Source organism: Chelonia mydas, chromosome 6, assembly GCF_015237465.2.
Source record: "Chelonia mydas isolate rCheMyd1 chromosome 6, rCheMyd1.pri.v2, whole genome shotgun sequence".
Lineage (NCBI taxonomy): Eukaryota > Metazoa > Chordata > Testudines > Cheloniidae > Chelonia > Chelonia mydas.
In genome coordinates, this window is record NC_051246.2 from 118778100 (window position 1) to 118791778 (window position 13679).

Consider the following 13679-nt stretch of genomic DNA (forward strand, 5'->3'; position numbering starts at 1 on the left):
GTTGCCCACGCTTCTAAACTTAATCCACAGACTCTCAGGTTTTTCTGCAGCTCCATACTTGAGCTCTGAGCAGTCATACTCCCTTACATACAGTGCAACTCCCCCACCTTTTCTGGCCTCCCTGTCCTTCCTGAACAGTTTATACCCATCCATGACAGTATTCCAGTCATGTGAGTTATCCCACCAAGTCTCTGTTATTCCAATCACATCATAATTCCTTGACTTTGCCAGGACCTCCAGTTCTCCCTGCTTGTTTCCCAGGCTTTGTGCATTTGTATAAAAGCACTTGAGATAACCCGCTGATCACCCCTCATTCTCAGTATGAGGCAGGAGCCCTTCCCTCTCACACGCTCCTGCTCATGCTTCCTCCTGGTATCCCGCTTCCCCACCTACCTCAGGGCTTTGGTCTCCTTCCCCCGGTGAACCTAGTTTAAAGCCCTCCTCACTAGGTTAGCCAGCCTGCTCACGAAGATGCTCTTCCCTCTCTTCATTAAGTGGAGCCCGTCTCTGCCTAGCACTCCTCCTTCTTGGAACACCATCCCATGGTCGAAGAATCCAAAGCCTTCTCTCCGACACCACCTGCGTAGCCATTCATTGACCTCCACGATTCGACGATCCCTACCCCGGCCTTTTCCTTCCACAGGGAGGACGGACGAGAAGATCACTTGCGCCTCATACTCCTTTATCCTCCTTCCCAGAGCCACGTAGTCTGCAGTGATCCGCTCAAGGTCATTTTTGGCAGTGTCATTGGTACCCATGTGGAAAAGCAGGAAGGGGTAGCGGTTCGAGGGATTGATGAGTCTCGACAGTCTCTCCGTCACATCTCGAATCTTAGCCCCTGACAAGCAGCAGACTTCTCTGTTTTCCCGGTCAGAGCGGCAGATAGATGACTCAGTCCCCCGAGGAGAGAGTCCCCGACCACCACCACCCGCCTCCTTCTCTTGGGAGCGGTGGTCGTGGAACCCCCAACCTTAGGACAGTGCATCTCATGCCTTTCAAGTGGCAGAGTCTCCTTCTGCTCCCTTCCCCCAGACGTATCATCTGGGCCACTCCCCTCACTGGTACCTGTGGAGAGAACATGAAAATGGTTATTTACCTGTATCTGCGTTGCTGGTACATGGACGTTCCCTCTTCTTCTTCTGGAGGTCACATGTTGCCAAATTTCTTCACCGTCCTCCTGTCCCCGCTGCGCAGCCTGCTCTGAATCTTCAGAACCTTGTGCCCGTAGAAGCATATCCTGACTTCTGTCCAGGAAATCTTCAGATTCTCTTATGCAACGCAGGGTCGATACCTGTTGCTCCAGACCTTCAACCTTCTCTTCCAATATGGAAACCAGTTTGCATTTTGTACACACAAAGTCGCCTCTGTCCTTTGGAAGAAGGACAAACATGGCTACTGAGAACTTTGTAGTTCTTTAAGTAGTCCTTACTTTTGTTAAAGACATGCTAAGGGCAGGATCTGTGAAATTGACAAGAAAGCCCCCCCTGCCCTGGAGAGCTGAGTGGCTGGACCCTGTGCCCAGCTAGGAGCTGGAGTGAGAATTTGGGGTAGCTTTGGACCTTGCTCCCAGCTGGGCAGATGAGAAGCCCGAGTGGCCCCCTGCTGCTGGGCAGCTTTGTTAATTTCACAGTGAGCCGTGAAATTGACAAGACTGCCTAGCTCCGGCGGGGAGGGAGGGAGAGCCTCGAAGCGGGGTCAGCTGGACCCTAGTGGTGAGAAGCCTTCTTTGGCTTCCCTCAGCCTAGCTCCCGGCAGGGCACGGAGAGGCAAGAAGCCCCAGGTGGGGGGGCAGCCAGGCTCTTGGCAGGGAGCTGCCCATGGAGCTAAGAGATCAGACTCTCAGCTCCCCACACTGCCCCTCTTTGGTCGGTGGAAGTGCTCCTGGTGAGGACAGCCACCACCGACCCAAGGAGTGTCCTGTGGACCTGCACTACTGCAGGAATTACTGCGGTGGCTGTAAGTCGACCTAATATAGGTCGACTTAGGTTTGTAGTGTAGACATACCCTGAGAAACCCCTCTGAGTATTCCTTCACTGCTCTCTCCTTGATCTGGGGGTGAGGATGTGGTAGTTTGCTGCTGGCCTATCATCAGGAAATTACATCATTCCACTTTCTGGCTATTAGTGGGAAGGTTGGAGCCAAGGCTTCACCCAGTCCCTGCCCCTCCTCATCCACTCCCTTCCAGCCTGCTCTGCGAGGGGAGTAAAGGCTCAGTCCTACAGTGATTGAAGTCGGTGGCAAAACTCCCTTTGACTTCAGTGGTGTAAATGGGATTCTGTTTGTCTGGATCAAAGTTCTCAGTAGCCTGTGCAGAGCTTATTCCCATATGGCCACATGACGACATATAGGATTGGGGGGAGGGATAGCTCAGTGGTTTGAGCATTGGCCTGCTAAACCCAGGGTTGTGAGTTCAATCCTTAAAGGGGCCATTTAGGGATCTGGGGCAAAAATTGGGGTTTGGTCCTGCTTTGAGCAGCGGGTTGGACTAGATGACATCCTGAGGTGCCTTCCAACCCTGATATTCTATGAATCCAGCCCTAAATTTAGTCCTTAAAAAGTTGCTTTTTATTTTTCTTGCACTAGCACTTAGATCAGTATCCATGAGGCTTTAGTACATTAATTGATTACCTTAAAAAGGCCTGTGAGCATATGTGATGTGTTGGAAGATTTATTTGAACATGAACTTCAGAAAAGAAGCATTAAGAAGTTAACCATGGATTTTAAGGCTAAGCTCTATTTAAGTAGCTCAACGTGAAGAAAAAATTTGAGAGTGATTTACTTCTAAAATTTCAGACAGCTTATATGTCACGAAGCAGTGCTTGTTTTTCACTGCACGGTTATGTACCTTCTGGAGATGTGCTTATTTCTTGCTTATTACTTACTAATTGCTTAGTAACGAAATCTAGCGTTACAGATCAGTGCAGTAGGTCTAGACAGCTTCTGAATCAAACTGAGGTAGGTCAAGTCTGGAATCTCTGCTGCATTGTTGTTTTTGATCCTTCCAAGGGGCTGTGAAGCAGGCTCCCAGTCCCAGAGGAGAGATCTGTTAATTATCCCCAAAAGATCTACAGCTTGGTGGGAGCTAGAGAGGACAGTATTCTTAAGCTTATATTTGCATATGTTCATGTTTCAGATCCAGGCAAGCTTAGCTGGCCTGAGGACTAAATCACGAGAGTGGGGGGAAACCAAACTTTGATCTTGATCAAGATGTTCATCTCTGTCTTGCCCCCCAGCTTTCATTTCAATTTGATGGAAACTTTAGCTAGTGCAGAATGTTCAGGGAGTATATTTTATTTATGCTTTTCTGACAGAGGCCGTTTGTACCGATATCGTGGATTGAACCAGGGACTTCCACAGCTAAAACCATGAGTAAGGCTACAATTTAATCACAGGTATTTTTATTAAAGGTCATGGACAGGTCACGGGTAAGAAGCAAAAAATCACAGCCCATGACCTGTCTATGACTTATACCATACAAATACCCCTGATTGAATTGGGGGGGGGAGGAGGAACAGGGGGGCCTGCGGCACCAGCTGCGGGGAGGGGAGAAGCCTCAGGGGGTCCCGCTGCTGCTCGGCCGCTGCTGTGTGTGTGAGGGGAAAGTCCCAGGGAGCAAGCCGCTTCTCCGGCTGCCCTGGGACCGCGGCTGGCAGTTCACAGGGCCAACTGGGTTGGCCACTGCTTGGGTGGTCCCCAGGACAGCGGCTGGCTGCAGAGCCTCTCCAACAGTGGCTGGTGTGGCTGTCCCCAAGGCCACCAGGTCCTGCTACTTGGGTGGCCCTGGGGTCAGCCATAGTGGCTGCTGCAGAATCCATGACTTCCACAACCTCCGTGACAGACATGGAGCCATAACCATGAGTCTCTGTGGTTATGTCTTCACTGCAGACTTAACCCAGGCTCATATTCAGGTGTTTCTCCTAAACCCAGTTATGTTCACACACACAAAACCTCTGTCCTGAGGCTAGTGGTGCTTTCAGCCTAGCTGGCCTGTCTGAGGCAATAGGTAAGAGACCAGGTGTAGCTTTCCCTTATGCTGGTACCCACCCACTTTGCAGTGAGGACACAGGCTAAACCATGTGAGTGCTGATAATCTTCCAGTGCCTTCCCACAATTCCCGTGGGTGCCCAGAAGGGCAGACAAGTTCTCCCACAATTCACTGGGAAAGAATCACTGAGTGGTTCAACTTATTGCAGCACAAAGAATCCTGGGATATGCCCCCATAAGTCCTAAGGGGACACAAACTGGTAAGTGCAGCACCATTGAGGGCACGCTAACTTGGAGATGGCCTTGCAGTGTGGCTACTCACACCCAGGCTTGGAGTCCCAGATTTGTGGGTTTGGGAGGATTTCAAGTGTCAGACATGGTTCTTAATTATTTTTTTTTGTTTATGTGCCCAGAGCTTAATCAATTAAAAGGTCAAACTAAATCAAATTTTAAAATTGAAATGTATCTGAAGGAAAAAATCATCCTGTAATATTAAAAAGTTACAGAGCAATTTACCAATTCAGTGCACACGAGGGTCCAACATGCTGTTAGTGTTGTTAGCTAAAGGAAGGCTCAGCCTACATGTTACGATGCTATGCTTGAAAGAGATTTCCAAACCTTAGGAAAGGTATGTTAGGTTATCATTGTTAGGTAACTAATTGATTCAGTTACAAGTCTTTTACAGAGATGTTATTCTGTAAAATATTTTCTTTTCAGAATAAAATGTGCCCATTCAGATCCCATTGACTTCAGTCACACTCAGACTTGTATAAATGATAGCAGAACTGGGCTGATGACATTTTAAAATCAAACAAATTTACATAGTAGCTTAAAAGGGATTTTTTTATGATATTTCATGGCTGCGTATAAAAAATATAATTGCAGGGTATTATGTTTTTTATATCAATTTATAAAAATACTGCTATCCCTAAGAGTCTAAGAATGGGATTTTTAACAGTCCTCAGTTTTGGCCAAAATCTGCTCCTAGTAAAGTGAATGGGAGCAGAGTTTGGCTAACATTGAATGCTTCTGAAAGCCCTATCCTAGGTGCTTATTTCCTGTGTGTGTGTGTGTGTGTGTGTGTGTGCACACATTATATATATAAACACAAAGAACTATGTTAGGGGAACATTATTAAGTTTGCAAAATCAAGTACTCAAAAGTTAGGAAATGCCAGAATTAAGGTTCCCTGTGCTTCAAATTAGCTCCTTGTGCATATGAATTATGATAGTTTTTAATTACCTGATTACATATTATTTTTCCACAGGACCCCTACCTCATTTAGGCACAGGATGGACCTGTTCTGGGGATGAATCAGGATTGGGTAGTGAAAGAGACTTATTTGTAGGGCACTTGGCTTCATTTGTTGCAGGATCTGTGTGTACAGTGAATGAGGCATGAGTCCCAATCCTCTCCCCTAGCCGATCGCAGTCTCTGTTTCTCAGGCTTCTCATCCTGGTCTCAGTCTCCTTGCCCAGCCATTCCAACTTCCACCCCCAGGTCCTTGTTCTCCATTTCCTTCATCAGCCAGTTCCAGTCCCCCACACAACTCCGCATCTGATTTGTCAATCTCCCCTATCTCAGCTCCACTTCTCGCACCATCTCTGCCCATGTTCCCTGTCCCCAGTGGCTCTCGGTCCCAATCTCATTCCCCAGGATCCTTATCCAGTATCAGAGTTCCCTCTCACTCTGTGTCCCAGACTCTTTGCCCATCCAGTCTGAGTCACCTCCCTTTCTTCATCCAGTCTCAGCTTCCTCCCACCTACTGGCTTCCAGTCCCCCACCCTCCCATTTCCCTCCCTGGCACCCAATCTCCTTCCCCACCCCAACTCTCAGGCCACCCTCTTCACCCCACCTGTGCCAGCCTCCAGTCCTATCCCCCACCCCTTAGGTTCCTTGTCCCAATCAGGTCCCCCTACCTCCTCTGCAGGTCTGGCCCTTGATTTTTTCCTTGTTTAAATCAGGTAGATTCCTTGCTCTTCTATGCTGCCTGGACCCATCCAGGAAAGCACCTGAACTGAGAGCACAGGGAGCCTCCATTTCAGGCATCCTGACTCACCACATCCTGTAGCAGCCCAGAGCTACAGCTGCAGAGGAAAGTCATATTCAGCTCCTGGCTGGAGCATGCCCAGTGTCCGTTGAATCTTTGGGGAATCTAGCTGCTCAAATCTAAGAGGACTCTACTGAGCATATGCAAGCTATGATTTCTCAATGTCTTAGAACTTCACCAAATTTGGATGGATTTTCACTGGGAAAAGAAAAAGCACATCTCTGACACAGAAGCCCTCCCCCCTCCCGCCCCCCCCCCCCCGCAGCCAAACGTCAAGCCCTTCTCCAAAGCATAGGGGCACTAGAGCTTTTAAAAGAAAAGGTTACCAGAATTTTTTTAACATGGGCAAAACAATATATTTTCCTCTAACCTCATTCTCAGAAAAGAGAGAATTGTGTTGGCTACAAGTTTTGTTAAAAAAAAAATTCAGCCTGAGGCAGACACCCCAAATGGAAAATTTCAGCCTAATTGGTTAAAGTTTGGCAAAGTTAAAAGCAACTGAAATTAGGGTCTTATAATAGGAGGTGTCAGGCAACCTTAATAATAGTGTCGGGCAACATTAATACCAGTCTAGCCTATAATTCAACAAGATAAATGCTCAGTCACTCAATCCTCTAAACTAATCTCCTCGTTCAACATGTCCATTCAAGAAAGTTTGAGGAAATAGACTTTGCAATATTCCCAAGTCAACAAATTTGGCTTTGTTTAATTGTGAGTAAATGAAGGACCCTTCATTGAAAATGCTCTCCTTGCTAAGTACAGAAGGAAAACTGCTACCATCTGAATATTCAGAAGACACCACAGCCAGCCCCACTATGCACCTATTTAATAGGAAGGATGCTAGATCAGAAACTTGTACTCATTACAAGAGCTCATGGATCAGAAGAGCAAATGCCCAATGTTATTGGCTGTGTTCTTTCCAGAAGAAATGAACTGTACCACTCAGCTATACCTATCCCTGCGTAGATCTTCAGGACTGTCCCTGGTTCCTTGTGGTCAACAGTACCAAAATTGCTGATAGATCTAAAGGAATCGGCAAGCACATGTGATCTCTTTCCATTGTCCAAAGTAGTTTGTCAAGCAACCAAGTCTGCATACCACACAAGGACTTAAAACCACAGAGAAGGGCCAAGGAAGTTGGGGATTCAGTATTAACCAAATAAATGAGATTGTGGATGGAGCAACAGTTGGCCAGATTCTGAACATAAGGAGAGTGAGAACATCACAATAATCTCAAGTGAGAATAGTGGCAGGATTTTCTCATTTCTAGCCACCGTATCTTTTTAAAAATGTGAGTTTGGAAGAACTGGAGTAAACGCAAATCTCCATCAGAGAACAGCATATGCAGTACAGGGGCTATTAAACTTTAGCGTAGTTTGCTTTTTTCCCCCTGTAAATGTCTGGCTTTGTCACAATAAGTACCATTTGATTATTTTTATTTTCTTTTGTTTTCTGATTCAGTGGCTACTGATGTCAAGGGGAATCTTTCCATTGACTTCAATGGACTTTGGATCATTCCCTAAACTTTTTAAAACAAGAAAATCATAAATGGATTTTGAATATTATTTTTGGATTTAATACTTCCAAATCTGTACAAATGAAATGGCTTTTCTGCATAAACAGTTTTTCAATTAGGAAAATTCTGAAGACCAGACAAGCTGTGAGATGAGAAAATGGCCTGGTTTCATTGTGCCATGATTTAATACCCTGTCCACAACCCCTTCATTTCATGAGATGTGGTTTCAGATTGTGTTCATGCTCATAATATAATCTGATGTCCTCAAGCAGAGAACATGTAGTCTATGAGATATTGCAAGCATTTGGCTCAATTGACTTTCTGCCCAGATATGTTAATGTAATGACAAATTATCCTCCTCGGAGGCTGGCTCTGCAGTGTCAAAAATGTATTTTACAACATCTGAAGGATATTATGAGAAAATTGGACTAGATCCACAGCTGCACCACTCAGGTTGCTCTAAATCCCCTTTCCGCTCCCACAGTTCTTGAGGCTGTTGGGGCCAAACTAGCAACCCCCCTTTAAAATAGTGTTGGATTCCCAACATAGTTTTTTTTCTACATGATCCACAAGTTATCATAATATAATATAAATACAGCCTGCCGCCTGAAAGGAGAATGAACACAAAGACAAATTGCAAGCTGTTGGATTAAAAAAACAACAACCTGTGTTAACCTACATTCTTTACGGCATTAATTTGACACTAAAATCCAGTTGCCCTAATTAATTCCACCTCTATTGAATCTTTGGCAAAGCCCTGTGTGAACAATCTATCAGTTACACCATTATCCTCAGGAGATATTTTGTGTCAGAGGAAGTACCAGAGGTACCCATTCAGGCCCAGCACAGTAGTTAACACCTGAGTAGTGCCACTGATTTCAATAGGAAAACTCATATGCTTGAAGTCAAGTGCATGCTTAAGTGCTTCGCTGAACTGGGGCCTTGGTACAGTACTTTGTGGAAAAGATTTTTTAAACTGTTCACCTTCTTCTTAGTTTAAGCAGACTGTAAATCTCTTTTTACTGGTCTTAAAACAATTGATCCAACTAAATTGGCTTGGAGACTAGCAGGCCGTTTGAACAAGTTTCACAGTAGTACTATTTCAGGTAAGGCATATATCAACAGCAGTTAAAATTGAGTGTTTCCCTTTGTTTCATGGTATGATAAATAGATCCTGGGTCAGTGATGCAAAATAAAAGGTGATCGTTATGTAAGTTTGGGAAAGGGTGTAATTTCCAACACAGACTTTCTCTGAGACTTGGAGTTAAATGTTATTTTTGAGGATAATTGTACTGGTGCTGCTAACCTATCTTTATAACTTAGAAAGAGAAAACATTGAGTGTGAGCATAGGAGGATGAGCCAAACTGTAAGCTCTTTGGGGGAGAGACTGTCTTTTTGTTTGTACAGCACCTTGCACAATGGGATTCAGGTTGATGACTGGGGGTCCTGGGACCTACAGTAATACAGATAATAAATAATAATAATAATAAGAAACTCCTGAGTTTTAATCCAAGCCTGACAGTGACTCCTTGGACTGAATCTCTGGTTCAGTCTCTCCATATGTAAAAGGGGAATAATATGTACCTACTTGACAGAGGTATTGGGGCCTGTAATGGGGTATACTGGCCCTTTAAGCCTCAGCAGGATGTGGGTGTGGGCAGAAGACCCCCATCCCAGGGATATTGGTGTAAGCACATGCTAGGAAACTGGCTGAAAGAGGAAGAGAGGAGGTGATTCCAGGCAGTTAGCAGCGGGATGGGCAGACTGTTAGTTAAGGTCCTGGGATCAGGAGCCCTATACTGCATGCTGGGCAGGGTTCCCCTCCCTACCAATCAGGAGGAGCCATCAGAAGGAGAGGAGTATACATGCTGCTTTCCCTCTCACAACATTGCGTGCACTGAAGGAAGGCAGAGCTGGCAGGCTAGGCTTCTGCTGGGCCCAATAAAGGCTTGGTGGTTAGCAGGAGCTTTGGAGATGGGTACGAACTATGGGGTTGCTATGACGGACTTTGTGTTTGGGATGCTGAGGACTATTTTGAATTACTTTGGGCTACCGACCCATTTTCTCAGGGTTAGCATCCACCCTCCCCTGAGAGACTATATGGCACTTCTAAGGGGCCCCAAAGAGAGGAGGCAGACGGGGTGCGGTGGAAACACCTTGGCCACATGAGGGAGCCAGGCAAATGGTGTCCCCACTACAGGGCCCTATCCTGCAGGGACTTTCTCCCATTTTCTTCTTTTTTTCCCATTGATGTCACAGAAGGTGTTTGGAACTTTTCAGGATTAGGCCTTTAATTTGTAAAGTGCTGACTTCAGCGGAGTGACACCATGGATGAACTTGGTGCAATGTAGTATCATAAGAATATCCTCCCCTTTTTAAAAATAGGTGCACTGTGCTTTTGCTTTGTGGGTCTCTTAGACTGTAGTTGGGCTGGGTCCAGCCGAGTGCCCAGTGAAATCAGTGGGAATCTTTTCCACTCACTTCAATGGTTTTTACATTCGGGTCACAATGTACCATGGCCCAATGGGACTAGAGCCCTGTGCGGATACAAAGTTTGTATTCGTATCCGATCCACAAACATGGTCTGTGGATATAAAGTGGGTATCCGCAGATTTGCAGGGCTCTACCAATGACCACGTATTACAGAAAAAACGAACCAGCATCTGCTCAGTTGGAAATCAGAGTAAGGATAGCTTGTGTAAAATTGAGAGAACATAAATGCAGACTATCGTAATCAAAACTGGAAAATTCCACTTCCTTTCTTAGTGTCAGTCACTGTATGCACTCCAGTGCAGTTACAGATCTTCAATTTAAGGATTTGGGGTCTGAAACAAAATGACTGAATGTGAAAAATGTACTGGATTTGAAAAACAAGACCATTGTCTAATGTATTGAATCTAGAAACATCAGTTGTAGGTTACCCTTCAAATACAGCCTGCGATAGGAGACACAGATGCATAAGGGGAATAAGGTTTTTTTGATGCTGAAATTAACTACAGGAATTCCAGTATTTTACAGTTTGATAATATAATTAGCTAATGTTTTGACTAGACTAATTCAATAATGATGCATAGAAAAGTACAATTTAATCTTCGCATAGAAACTTAGAATGTTTGCCTCATTGCCTTAATTTCTATTTTAAATTTAATGTCTGTGCCTTCTTAGTATTTTATATTAGAACTCTTCCTTTGTACGGCTTCTATTTTGAATCACTAATTAATTTAATGCAGAAGTTAGTTATATCATGGGATTACAATAAATTGGGAGCTTTTATTTTTCTTCATTCTGCATGTATAACTTCCATTAACACCATTGTGAATCATACCTGCGTTCAGAGGGATATACACACTTTCTGCTCCTTCCCAAATGTTTCCATTACTTTAAAAACATTTCTGTGTGCTTCTATTTCCTAAGTATTTGCGCTTCCATTAATTTGTACTTTTCTTGAGTAAAAAAAAAAAGTACCGTAGGGAAATATCTGTACTGTCTGACCAGCAAGTAAATTCTCTTTCGTGAACGTTTCTGACTAGTGGCGCTTGGTGTATATGATACCCACTAAACAGAGCAATTGGCTGTCAGTGATTAGGTAGTATCCCACCCTCAGAATTAGTGAGCTATCTATATGGATAAAAGGACATCCACATTACACTGGATGTGACTACAAATAATAAGGGATGTAATCCCTCTTGTTTCAGGATGTTGGCCAGCCACTCACTGATGGGTGGCATAGTAGAAGTTTCCCCTGTGTGCAGGTTATTCCATGGCTGTTGTTTACAAGTTTTCTTGCATCTTCCTCTGAAGCATATGGCACTGACTACAGGATATTGGACCAGATGGTCCATTGGTTGATTCAGTATGGCAATTCTGTGTCCCTATTTACTGTCCTGCAGGGGGTGCAGTTCTTTGATAAACTTAGAGAAGCCTCCTTCTGGATTGTGTACTTAAATTTGGACCTGTTCCCACTGAAATCCATGCTAACCCTTCCACTGACTTTAAAATGGTAAAAAGAAAAGGAGGCCTTAGTCTCTAAGGTGCTACAACAAATTTATTTGAGCATAAGCTTTCGGAAGTGAGCTGTAGCTCCTGAAAGCTTATGCTCAAATAAATTTGTTAGTCTGTAAGGTGCCACAAGTCCTCCTGTTCTTTTTGTGTTACATGCTGTTTTACTCAATAGTGTATTTCTGATGATGTAATGGAACTTATTCTTTTCTAGGGGATCAGCAGCCTTTTCAGTTCCTTAAAAGTGGTGCGACTTCTACGCCTTGGTCGTGTTGCCAGGAAATTGGACCATTATCTGGAATATGGTGCTGCAGTACTAGTGCTGTTGGTCTGTGTCTTTGGACTAGTGGCCCACTGGCTAGCCTGTATATGGTACAGCATTGGGGACTATGAAGTTATAGATGAAGTCACTAACACAATCAAGACAGACAGCTGGCTCTACCAGTTGGCATTGAGTATAGGGGCACCCTATCGGTACAATACCAGCGGCTCAGGGCAGTGGGAAGGAGGCCCCAGCAAAGACTCATTGTATATATCCTCTCTCTACTTTACCATGACAAGCCTTACAACAATAGGATTTGGAAACATAGCTCCAACCACAGATGGAGAGAAGATTTTTTCGGTGGCCATGATGATGGTTGGCTGTAAGTAGAATCATTTTATTTTATTTTGCATGTAGATCTTTGCATTAGTACAGTATGAAAAGAGAAATATTTAAACCATATGCATTGGATCCTTGTACTGTTCACAATTAGTTGCATTTTCAGCTTCCTATGCTTGGCATCAGCACTCTTGACATGTAGAGTATATTTTAGCATCTTCCACTGCAGATAAATAACCAGGGAATAAAGCTGAAAGCACAACTGAAAAATTGAACAATTTTATTGTCAGAGCTTGTGATTAGATTGCAAGATACAGTGTAGGTTAAGTGTGATCACTGGTGCATAGTGAGACTAGGATTTCTTTGCATTTTAAAGATCATTTTGGGTACATTTTAAGTGTCTTAATTTGAATTTGGTTAAAAGTTGCACGCACACACACTGATGGTGCCCAGCTTAAATTAGCCCATAGTATTAAAACAATCAAGGTGACCCAACTGTTTGTTTTTCAAAAAAGCATGATGATTGCATAAGGTGGTTGTACCTTTTATCTCATTGGCTTGGTTTTACTGTAAGCTCTATTTTTATCTCCCAAGAACGGTAACTTTTATCACCATGGAAGCTGGAGGTAGAGGAGATCATTACAAGACACTATATTGTACCTCTTCTCAGTTTCCTGCTATTTTGCAGCTCCTCTAAAATGGCTTTAAAATGGCTGTACAAAGGACTGTTTCTTGTTTTATACTGTCTAGGCAAGAGCACCGGACTGTTCTTTTGGTGAAGAATCATCTTCAAAATTTTGCATTGTTTGAGTAGCTGGCAAATGATAGTAGGGGATTGTTGAAAAATGTAATAAATATTAATATAATGTGGGTGAAAGAGGGAAATATTTAACTGTTTGATAATCTCAATACTTGGCATTTCTACTAATGCTTTACATTGTCAAAGCTCTGTACAACCACTAAGTGATTATATAACAAGGATGCAAACAAAACCGTTCAAATTAGGAACTGCATAATCTCTTTGCTAATTAACTCAGCTAACACCTTGGGTCCATCTTTGCAAAATACTGAACTGTAAAAAGCAACTTTCTTAAGCTCCTCAGCTTGTTAAATCTGTTTACTATTTTTAACACATTCAGGTTGTTTTTAAGATTGGGGAATCAGCAATCTGACTGCATGCCTACAGCGTGGTGTCATACAATTTGCTTTTAATGAGTCTTTTACCTAATGTGTTTCAGTTAACCTTGCAATCTATAAAAAATCAACTCCAAAAAGCTAGATTGTTGTTGAGCTACTGTGTGTATGACATAGAAAATACACATGTTTTGTCGATGGTGTTTAATACTATGTGCAGGTGTCTAAGTACTGGGACAGTAGAATGGTTTTACAGCATCTTAAATATTTCAATCATCTTATTTTCCTTGCTTTTTCTGGAGAGCTCTAATGCTGTGCAGAGGAAGGGACTTTCACAGGTAATCGAACATCATCATTAAATGGCCTGGGGCAGGACAGGAGCAGAGGAAATGGG

At 43.7% G+C, this 13679-nt stretch overlaps 1 protein-coding gene across 4 annotated transcripts in view; it reads left to right on the forward strand.

The window, feature by feature from the left end:
* KCNH5 (potassium voltage-gated channel subfamily H member 5) overlaps positions 1-13679 on the forward strand; it is a 240159-nt gene that overhangs the window by 61926 nt on the left and 164554 nt on the right. For all 4 annotated transcript variants that reach the window (XM_043549512.1, XM_007068012.3, XM_043549514.1 and 1 more), the window contains one exon: positions 11765-12194. In XM_043549512.1, the coding sequence (XP_043405447.1) occupies positions 11765-12194 (430 nt within the window). The remainder of the gene's footprint in view (positions 1-11764; positions 12195-13679) is intronic.